This window comes from Triticum aestivum, chromosome 4A (genome assembly GCF_018294505.1).
Source record: "Triticum aestivum cultivar Chinese Spring chromosome 4A, IWGSC CS RefSeq v2.1, whole genome shotgun sequence".
In the NCBI taxonomy this organism is placed as follows: Eukaryota; Viridiplantae; Streptophyta; class Magnoliopsida; order Poales; family Poaceae; genus Triticum; species Triticum aestivum.
In genome coordinates this window covers 656,510,924-656,522,182 of record NC_057803.1, presented here as the reverse complement: position 1 = coordinate 656,522,182, position 11,259 = coordinate 656,510,924, and the positions used below count along the sequence as shown (strand labels likewise).

The window sequence follows — 11,259 nt, the reverse complement described above, 5'->3', positions numbered from 1 at the left end:
GCCATGGTAAAGCATGATGTGTTGTTGGCGGCCAGGGCGGTGATGCAACATGGTGAAGGCAAATGAGCGGGACTTTGTAGCGAAGACGAAGGGGAGGGTGGAGGAGGAGGATCGAGATCCAGTGACTTGTCGTGAGCAAGTCACCGGTGAACAGTACGATGACTGACTCCCCTCTCCACACTGTCCGATCAAGGATCAACGGACAGATCTGTGTGAACAGCACCTCGAGCTGCAGCGACTCGTCTACAGTAGGCCATCCACAGTATCCCGGTCTACAGTACCATCCACAATGTTCGCGCTACAGTATTCAGTATCCCGTCCGCTAGTTATGGCGTGACTTGCTGTGGGCAAGTCACTGGATCTCTGTCCGGAGGAGGAGGATGGAAGGTGCGAAATCTGTAACGTCGTGCACTCTCTCAGTATCTCTCTGTGCTCCGAGCGATCGATGGGACTACATGAGCTGTGGACTGTGGTATCAGTCGCCTTTTTAGGTGTGCTGCTGCTGCGTAGGGGAGAGAAGAAGCAGCACCTTGACTGATGAAGGCGTCTGTCAAGGGCCCTTTTAGACTGCAGAAAATTCAAAACACAGCAAGGAATTCAAATACAACTTTGTCCATGGGTAGTGTATAAGGGAAAATATCACATGAAAATCGACATTCGATGTCATACAGTTACATCTAATTCGAGCATGATCATTGTACAGTTTTTTTCTCTTTCAGCCAATAAGGTCTCATATCTCGATGATATATCTATGACGGCGGTGATGAAACGTTTTCCTACCTGCCAGCCGTTTTCACTTGATCATTAACTCAGATAGTATGGAGGTGGTTGATACAATGAAGAACAGAGCTAGCTTTGCGGACGACGCTACTGCTATTTTAGACGATTGTTATCACATGTCGTGTGAATTTCCTCATGTCTTGTTTGATCATTGTCATAGACTGATAGATATGCCAATGGTGTAGCCCATGAATTGCTCAAGGTTTGCTAGGTTCTCTAATCCTAGTGTTTGGATGGGAGATGCTCCAGATTCCATAGTTAATCTCCTTTTACATGATGTAGCACTCATTATCGATGAATAAGGAGTTTTATGATGTAAAAAAATCCGTTGGCACAAACATGCTTTTCAATTTTGTACATGCGGTCAATGTTAAATTTATTTCCTTGTTGTGCAAGAAGCATTTTCCCAAAACAACCAAGCAGTTAACTAACGTTGTTCAGAGTAGCCCCATCGCAAAAACAAAACAAAAAACGTTGTTCATAGTAGCCATGATTAAAAGGGGATGTAGCTCAGATGGTAGAGCGCTCGCTTAGCATGCGAGAGGTATGGGGATCGATACCCCACTTCTCCATTTCTTTTTCTTTTTTCTTTGCATGTCTGAATAGTGTAAACAATCCAATTCCTCTACAGTAAAGAAAGAACATACAACATGAAAGCGCATCTGGTGTAGTGGTATCATAGTACCCTCCCACTGTACTCTGACCAGGGTTCGATTCCCTGGATGCGCATTAAATCTTGTAAACAGGTGCCACTGTGGAAACTGTCACACCATGTAAATCGGTCAAAATTATCACCAATTCTTTTCGGTAATGGAACAGCATGGTGAAGCCGTCACCATGTAAGCTACAAATCTTCATCCAGATAAAAATGAACTGGGAATTAGTACATTTACCTGCTCCATGAATGGTCCTTTTTTTTTTTGTAAAACTAAAAAGACAAGGTTCCACTATGATGAACACAAACAAAAACACAAGAGACACGGAACAGCAGCCTTAAAGAAAATTAGCGCCGGCCAACACCAGACTTCCAGCAGACCATAACATGCTGAAGATACTACTAGCACAAATCATGGTCACAGAAGCAGCAGCAGGAAAGAAAGACCCCGGCTAGCAACACTCCCAAAAAATAAAGTTTGTAACTTACTCCTAAATCCAACCCTGGTAGTGTTCAAATTACTTGCCACTAGTAACAATCAGTGACACGATCAGATTCCAAATTTGCCTGATGAAAAACATATCCTCTCCATACAAAGAGCGGAAGCGACAAGAGGTGCCAAAAGCAATAAAACCATTGTGCACTGAACAAAATCAAAATATAAAGCTCCATAAGGGAGCATCTAAACTGACCATTGCAGCAACTACAATGCCATAACTTCGCAAAGAAATTAGTATTTCAAACTGTAAACCATGCCTTTCGTGACTTTTAAGAGTGCAAACTGAAATTAAACAGGGTAGCATATAGATAATCCATCGTTCAGAACACACGTTAACATGAAGTTCAAGACAGCAACACAAGCATGAACCGATGATGGTACAAGTACTACTTCAGACATACAAAGTGTTCGGTTCTACTAGTAGTAATAATAAGTAAGAACAAGGTGCAAAAGACATGGCTCATATGGGATGTCCAAATCATTAAGATCAAGCATTGCAGCATCTTATAGCAATATGCTGAATGGAGGCTCCGTGTTCACAGCATCTTCTTCTTGCGCCTCAAACAGTGGAAGTGAAATCATGCTCTCTTGAAGGCAATGCATAGTAAGTGTCAAGCAGCTCTCATGTCCTTCATTTCCCACGTTTCCTAGAAACACACCATCGATGTCACAATGCAACAGGCGGCCAGAACATTGCCCGATCAAAAGCTCACGCTCGTTGAGCACAGCCATCCTAGGGACGACATATCCAAACCCCAAATTAAGCGGCGGTGATGCCTCCATCGCTAACAAGTTAATCCGGTACTGAAAACCCCAGGTTTCAGCATCATAATCCTCCAACACCCAAACATCTAAAGTGCAGTACTTACGATCACTGCGGCACAATGCAAGGGTGCCACCCGTATCCAACAATGACACCATATCTCCCAACTGTTATGGGCGGCTCATCTGCCGGCTACGGTGTCAAATACCGTAATGTTGAGACCTATTGCCCAGTGCAAGCTAGCACGATGGTGGACTGGTGGAGAATGGTAGGACCGGCCAGCGGGAAACCCATTTTCTAAAACTGTCGGCCATTGGATGCATCTTGGCTGGTCCGATCCAACCGTGAGGACGAAGTATTCAGGATCGTCAACTGTGATGTCACCCCTCATGGGTATGGAGTATAACACCCAAAGCACACGGTATTCTCCAGATGTGTGGATCCGGTAGAAGCCGGCTACGTCGACGACACTGACGCCTGGTCGTAGTGGAGGATGTGGCAGGGAAGCACACTTGCGGGTGGCTGGGTTGCAGATGTAGAAATTAGATTGCTGTGACAGAATGAGGAGGCCATCGCAGGCGGCGTGGTGTATAACAGAGAGAGGGATGGGGTCTGCGTACAGGAGGATGGGTCGTATCTTTTGATCATTGGAGGCTCTGGTGCCAGCATGGGCGTCACTGAGGCCAACTCCACCGCGCGACCCTATCCTGTCCGCCCCCGTCCGTTTGGGGTAAAAGGGACAAAAGAGACGGCCCAGCGCGCGGGCGCAAACGGACTTTGTGTTCGCTTTGTGTCCGCTTTTGACCCATCCCCGGCCCAAACTTGCGCTGGTTTTGGGGTGAAACGGACAGCGCGCGGACGGGCGGGACGCGCGCCCTTGTCCTTCCCTGGCCTGCCCGTCGGTGGGAGAAACCAAAACCCCCCACGCCCATTTGGCGTCATTTGCCCCAAACCCTCCCGCCTCCCTCCCGCCACCCCCTCTCTCCTCCGTTCATGGCCGACGCCCCGCCGAGTCCCGGCGGCCTGGCGGCCGACCCTCCCGCAAAGGTGAAGAAGAAGGCGCCAAGGAAACCGCGGTCGGAGTACACGTCGGAGGAGATCGCCAAGTTGGACGCGGAGTCGGCGAAGAGGAGGGAACAGAGAGCGGTCGTCAAGCTCAATGCCGCCACGGCCAAGAGAGCCGCCATGCGCGAGGAGCTGGAGGCCGCGCGGCGCAAGGCCGCTGCCGACGAGAAGGAGGACCTCGTCAACAAAGCTCACGCCATCCTCATGCTTGGCATGGGCCGTCCTGCCGGGTTCCCTACAGCGGTCGTCGCCCCGGCGAGCACCAGCTCGTCGGTTGCGCGGCCTACGCACTGCCAGTCGCCGACGTCGCGCACCACGCCCATGTCGCCCGGCTTCCCTCCGTCAAGGCACGACGGACAGACCCGTTTCTCGGGGTCGCCGGAGGTGGGCTTGTTCGCGCCGTCCACACCGCGCCCCGCGGCCGTCATCGACCTCAACGTCACGCCCGAGTCCAGCAGCGGCGGGCGGCCGTCCGTCGAGATGCTAAGAAAGCAGGCACGGGCACCGTTCACGGGCAGCATGCCGGCCCCCCGTGTCTTGTTTGACGGAATGCCAACCCCAACGCCAGCGGTCGACGACCCCTTCTACAACCAGTACATGGAGGACATGATCTTCGACGGTGGCCATGGCCGTACCTACGACGTCGATGAGACCCAAAGCCAGGATGGCCGTGCCCAGTACGTCCCCGATGAAGAGGCCGACGAACGTGCTGACTACGACCACGATGACTCATGGCATGAAGATGATGACATCTATGTCGAAGGTGATGAAGAAGAAGAAGAAGAAAGCAATGACGTTGATATTATTGGTGCGCCATTGTTCATCGACGAGCTCACCCAAAGAGCGGAGGCACAAAAGAAGAGGAAGAGCATTCGCACGGGTTCATATACACAAGATGAGGACAAGTTGATTTGCCAAGCTTGGATGGAGATTAGCCAAGATCCGAGGACCGGCGCGCAACAAAAGGGCATTGTTTTTTGGACGAGAGTCCACAAAACATTCCATGAAAGGAAGATGTTTGAGCCCTTCCAAATTACAAGCAACCGTGGCATCGGTTCAATTCAAAAAAGATGGTTGCTCATCCAACAAGAGTGCAACAAGTATTGCGCCGCATTTGAGAGCGTTGAAGCACGGCCCGTGAGTGGTCTCGGCGTTGGGGACATGGTATGATCTCCTCTTTCTAGCCCTTTCCTTGCTACGGCCATGAGACTTTGGCCGTGTATATGTTTGCATGTTTACTTGTTGTTGATCATGTGGTGTAGGCATTTCAATCTTTGGAGGCATTCAAGGCCCGGCACAATGACAAACCATTCACTTTTACGCATTGTTGGACGCTCATCAACATGTGCCCTAAGTTCAAGGACCAATACCGTGAACTACAAAGGAAAAGAGGACTGAAGACGGCCAAGTTCGCCGGAGGTGGAGATGGCGAGGCGTTGAAGAGGCCGAGGGGTAAGACCAACTCCAAGGTGGACGACATATGTGACGCCTCATCCATGGCCTTGCATGAGACTTTGCATGGCATGATGTCTCAAAAGGATGTGAGAGACGAGAAGAAGCGGCAAAGCAAGGACGAGCAAATGAAGCAATACCTAGACCTTCAAAGACAGAAGCTTGAGATGGAGGAGGCGGCCAAGAGGAGAAAGCTCGACATGGAGGAGGCGGCCCGGCAAAGGCAGCTCAACATGGAGGAGGCGGCCCGGCAAAGGCAGCTGGACATCGAGGCCGACAACATCAAGGCCAAGCAGAGGCAGCTCGACATCGAGGCCACCAATGCCGCCACCAAAGCGAAGGAGGTGGCCCTTGCGATCATGAGCGTGGACTTGTCGAAGATGAGCAACAAGACGAGGGCCTGGTTCGAGGCCAGGCAGAAGGAGATGCTCGACGCCGAAGGCCTGAACTAGGTCATCCGATCGGCGTGGCCGTTCTTTTTGAGGCTGGCATGGGTGCCGCCCGCCCGTCGGGGCCGCTGGGAGTGTGCCGGCGAGAAAACATTCATTTTGGAGGCTGGCTGTGTCGCCGGCCGCCGGCTGTGTTGCCGGCGAGGAGAACTATTCATTTTGGAGGTTGGCTGTGTTGCCGGCCGCTGGCTGATGCCGACGATGGACGTGTAGGCCGGCGTGATGAACCTAAACTACGGCTTGGCATGTGAAATGCTATTTTTTAGTTTTTGAAGTGGACGTGAACAGGATGGGGCAAATGGATGCGGCCGCGCACTGCGCGCACGGCCACCGCATCCCAGGACAGGTCCGGACACGGTCCCAAACTCCTACCCAAACGGACAGAATCCGAACAAACCGGACGTCCGTTTGGGATAGCGCGGTGGAGTTGGCCTGAGGACGGTCACAGCGAGGCAGCAGATGCCCTCTCCGTGTCTGATGATGGGGAGCGAGGGCTGGCGGCGGTGGTGGTTGAGGATGAACACGAGTTGGTGGAAGTGCTGCTGAGCCATGACTTGCGGACGGCACGGCAGCGGAGCACGGCTTTGGGTGGTAGCCGGGCGAGGATCTCGTCGACAACCAGCCACTCGGGCAGGTCGTCCAAGACGGTCATGCCAATGCTGTCTGGCATGCTGATTGCTCGCTGATATAAGAAGAAAAAAAACATTAGTACGACGCATGAAAGAAAAATGGAAAGTGAATTCATTTAGAAGAAAAAGAGAATTGATTTGGAGTAAAACCCTTCTTTTCTGTGGGATTTCTATTGTGGAACCTAATACAAATCTAAAATATTAATTCAGCCCTCGCTTCGTCCGCGCCGGGCGACTCGGGGGACCCTACCGCCCCAGCCGCCGGCCACCTCTCGCTGACCTTCCTCCCCCCGCCGCCGCCGGAGGAGGTCGTCCCACGGGGGACGGCGGCGGCGGGGCGCTCCGGCCTGTTTCTTTTTCATTAGCCTGGGCACTCTTCAATCTTCACCGATCCAATCATCTCGGATCTGATCTAGGTTTGCGCTTCAGCGGGCGGCCGGATCAAGTCTGCGCGCACAATCATACCCCAGCGCATGTATGCATGTACATGGGGCAGGATGCATTAGACCTGCATGCAAATCATTGGTGGCTTACTGCTCTAGTCGTGCATCCAACTCCGACGTTCAGTCGGAAGGCCGGCGACCTGCAAAATCGGAAGGCCACGACGCAGTATTGCGGCGGCCAGATCATGAGGACAACGACACAGGACGGCGGTGGCCGGATTGTGAGGTCGACGACACAAGATGGTGGCGGTCAGATCATCAGAGCAACGGCAGCTGCTCGTGGACACGGGTCTGATCCAAGCGACGCCATGTTGTGACCGGACCGAGTTCATGGGTTCTGTGGAGTCCGTGGTGTCGCCGGCAATCTGTCGTTGCAGTACATGGACCGCCGGGTGATGAGTCACTCGCGGACGTACGTCTGGTCCACGCGACGCAGAGTTGCGACCGAAGTGAGTTCGTGGGTGCCAGAGGTGTCCATGGAGTTGCCGGCAATCAACTGCCGCAACACATGGACCGTCGGGCGCCAAGAGTGATCGTTCCCAACAACAGGCTCAGGAGGGACATTACATGGCAGGTTTGCTTTGCGGGGTTGGTGCGGTTAAGCTCCTTGACCGGATCTCCGCACCAGCAATCAGTCTAATTTTATGTCGCTGCCCTCGGTCATTCTTGTGGACCTATCACACTCCGATTTGTCGGCACCATGAGGTACGCCGAGGCATATTTACCGGCAGTTACCGTGGCGCTAACAATGATGGGGAATCTCAAGATGGTTTTGCCGGATCAAATGACCAGTGGATCTCGATGGCTCATGTGGAGTTCTAGATTTCAAGTGACGACAGAGGCGAGTTTGGTTGTGGTGAAGATTGTGGACCAGATGATCGGCAGGAGTACCGGCTAGCAGGCACGACAACACATGTGGACTAAATATTGGCGGTGCTCTTTGGGCACAAAGTCTCGACTTCCGGGGTGAAAACCCTTGGTCCGACCTTCACTGGTTGTACCTGGCAATGGCGGATCTCTATTCGTCTTCTTGTTGAAGGCATTGTTTGGAGTTCAGTCAGACTTTCTTCAGGATGAAAACCCATAATCTGTGATCAGGTGACGACTGTGTTGGTGCACGGTTTCCTTCTTGGAGGCGTCGTTCTTGGAGAACCTTTTTTGCATTTCTTGTGTGGTCTCTGGTGGTGGTAGTTCCTCCTACTTTGCTGATCCGTTCGGCGTTTTTCTTTTTTTTTTCTTTTGGCTGTGTGCATCCTTGATGTCTCGACTAGCTCTTGACATTATGTTATTGCAGAGGCCGGGTGTAATTGATATCCGCTTGATATTCATATATTCCCATTATCAAGAAAGGAACATCCTAGTGATGTCAAAGCCCTGCAGTGGGACACTAGAAGAAAAACGGACAGGAAGCGATTCACCCAGCACAAACTCGTTCCGGGGCGACGGATTGAAATCACTCGACGCATTGAAAGAAAAAAGGAAAGAAAAACGCAGATGGGTGAGGCGACGGATTTGGTGCAAGAATTAAAAAAAACGCTCCGGCAATCTATCTATCGGCTGATATATAAACCAAAGGAGATGATGGGCGGAGAGGGTCGAGGGGGCTTACTCTACTCTGAATGACGGTGGGGCGACGGCGGCGATTTCCCGCGGCGCCGCGACGCTGTTCTGTTCCCGGCAGCGGCTCTGGAGTCTGGACAGGAAGACAGACTGACGGACGGACGAACTGAGGGGGCGAAGGGTAGAGTGAGAGAAAACGAATTAATAGATGAGGAGCCGAGGGTAAAGTCCGGATGCGAAACGAGGAGCCCAAGGAGGGAGGAGGATGGGCGGCGACGGTGTGAAACGCTGTGCCCCCTCGCCTGCTGCGGTCGATGAGACTAGACTGACTGGTAGACAGTAGCCTTTTGCTGTGCTGCGTGCCGTGAGTAGGGGTGGAATTGATGGTGGAAGAGAAGCAGCTCGTTTGACTGAGGCCCTATCTGTTTCATAAGTTATAGGACTTTTTTTAAGTCCCAACTTATAAGTCCCGAGTCTCTACCTTTTTATTTACATGGACTTATAAGTCCCGAGTCCCTACCTGTTTATTTACAGGGACTTATAAGTCCTGAGTCCCTACCTGTTTATTTACAGGGACTTATAAGTCCATGTTACCCCTAATAATAAAACACTTATTCACATAACCCTTCTTCATACAAACGAATTACAGAATAGTGACAACCGAAATAACACTTGTTCATACAAATGAATTAACACTTGTTCATAAGAACCAAAATAAGAGAGAGTACATAACAACCGAGATAACAGAAATTACATAAGCGAAGAACACTTGTTCATATCATTGTTGTTTCAAGGACCACAACCCATCAGCGACCCAAACTCTGAATTGATTCATAGCAGCACTGTCCATCTCATTTGTTGAATCATTTGTTCTAGTCGTTGGCATTGTTGTCATCTTCATCTTCAAAGCCTTCATTCTCGTCGACATCTTCTGAAGACGCAGCAGTTGACGACACATGTTGCTTCCTCGCAGTTTTTCCTCTACTGCCGGCCGATGAGGACCCATTGGCTCGACCTACGCCGCGTCCGGTGACCTGGGGCACGGCCCGCCCACGCCCTATGACGCCTCCCTCAGCGGCAGCTGCGCCCGGGGCGACGAACGGACGCAGGTGAGAGCCAGCTCGAGCTCCGATGTTCAGAGACCGGCTGCGGCCTCCTCCGCCCTGGGGCACGGGACTCCCACGACCAGGTCCAACCGGAGGAAGGCCATGACCAGCCGACTGGTCGAAGAGGAGTTGCTGGTACGAGCCCAACTCCGGGAAGATGTCAATATTGCTGTTGAGATCCAAGAAACCCATTCCCCTCCCGAGATTTCCGTCGGCGGATGAGCCTTGGGTTGCCTGTTGATGCGAGGGGAACTGAGAGAAGAAGGGGATCTGGTCATCCTCATCATCGGCCATGGCGGCGGCGGTTGAGGGTGCCAGCGGCGGCCGCGATTGGGGCGAGGCGGGGAAGGAGCGAGGCGAGGAGGCGGGGAACGAGAGAGGCGGGGTAGGTGCGGGGCGACCGATAAGTCCCAATAAGTTCCTTCCTGAGAGTCTTTTTTGATAAGTCCCAATTGACCACTATAAGTCCCTATAAGTCCCTCCTGTTTGGTTTAGATGGGACTTATAGGGACTTTTTTAAGTCCCTAAACCAATAAGTCCCTGGAAACAAACACCCTCTGAATTTAAGGAGCGGCTGATGAACCAATAGATTCTTGTGCTATACTAATTTTTCTTGTGCTATACTAAAACCTCGGTTCGTCACGAGCCACTGAATTTGACCATCGTCAAATCCAATATATTGCAATTTTTCAAACATTATATGTATTGTTTGCTATTTTCAAGTCACGTGCGTTTTTTATTTAAACGTCTTACATTTTAAGACGGATGTGGTACATGAAAATAGGTACTACATATGTTATGTTTACGTAGTTCAAGCAGACAAGCACTAGACTTGGCGCCGGTGATCACATTGTTCTGAATTATGGCGCGGGGTTTGTGTGGCTTAGACAAGACTATGGCATGGGGTTGATTTAAGACGGTGCTCATGAGAGATTTGAGTCGACGAGGTGTGGGCGTGGGATGTACAACCACCATGTAGTCATGTTGAAGGTGGAGATTGCGTCTGATTGAAGACTTCACTTTGTGTTGATGGAGCGGCTACAGTGTAAGGATATGGAGAATCAAAGTCTATTTCATCGGGAAAAGCGAGAGGCACGTTGATCGGACTGGGGCCAGAGGTATGATGGAGATGTGACACTCGGAATTGGTCGGTGGGGTTGAGGCAGTGTGGGCTAGCTACTTGGAGACTTGAGCAGGACAACAAAGGCTCGACGCACTGATAGTGGCGAGGCGTGCGGTAAGCATGGGACACGGTGATAGGGCAAGGCACTGATGGTCAGAAGCAGTGTTGGCGAGTACCAGGTTCAAATTGGATCCTTCCCATCTCAAAGTCTCGATGGCGTATTATTTTCCCGCCAGACCTTCTACCTGGTGATGTTACGGTTTGTTGTATTTGTTGGAATTGTGTCTTCTCTCTGGTCCTTCCACCTCGCCCAGGCCACATCGTTGCGGCCTCACGTCGGGTGAGATTACGTTTTGCAAGATTTGTTGTCGTCATGACTTCATGTCTGCGATCAACATCGATAGGCTGGTTCTATCATTGGAGTCCCATGCGGTTTCGTGTTGTCCTCTTCGAGAGGGTGAAGAGGGCCAGCCCATTGGGATTTCGACATGGTTTCTGCATTTCCCAGGGGTGTGTGTACTCTTGTTTGATTAATATAATTTGACAACGGCCAAAGCAAACATATTGTGCTGTTTTAAGTGTATTTCAATTAAATAAAAGTCGGTATGATTCTATGATGTTTATATGTTGGGCTACGTTGTTGTTGGGAGTAACTAACCCATTTAGATACATTAAAACTGAACATTAATCGAGCCCTCTCAGGCCATCAGCGTTTTGACCGTCGGATCTACAATT

General features: G+C 51.1%; 1 protein-coding gene and 1 non-coding gene across 2 annotated transcripts; one reads left to right on the top strand and one right to left on the bottom strand.

Annotated features, from left to right (window-relative positions):
• The first annotated feature begins 1,279 nt into the window (after positions 1 to 1,279).
• Positions 1,280 to 1,352, top strand: TRNAA-AGC (transfer RNA alanine (anticodon AGC)). The gene has a single exon. It is a non-coding gene; the product is annotated as a tRNA-Ala (tRNA).
• A 1,086-nt stretch (positions 1,353 to 2,438) lies between these two features.
• Positions 2,439 to 4,085, bottom strand: LOC123084201 (uncharacterized). The gene is given in 3 exon segments (XM_044505926.1): positions 2,439 to 2,893; positions 2,896 to 3,334; positions 4,002 to 4,085. Coding segments are annotated over 3 exon segments (978 nt in total).
• Positions 4,086 to 11,259: the final 7,174 nt, after the last annotated feature.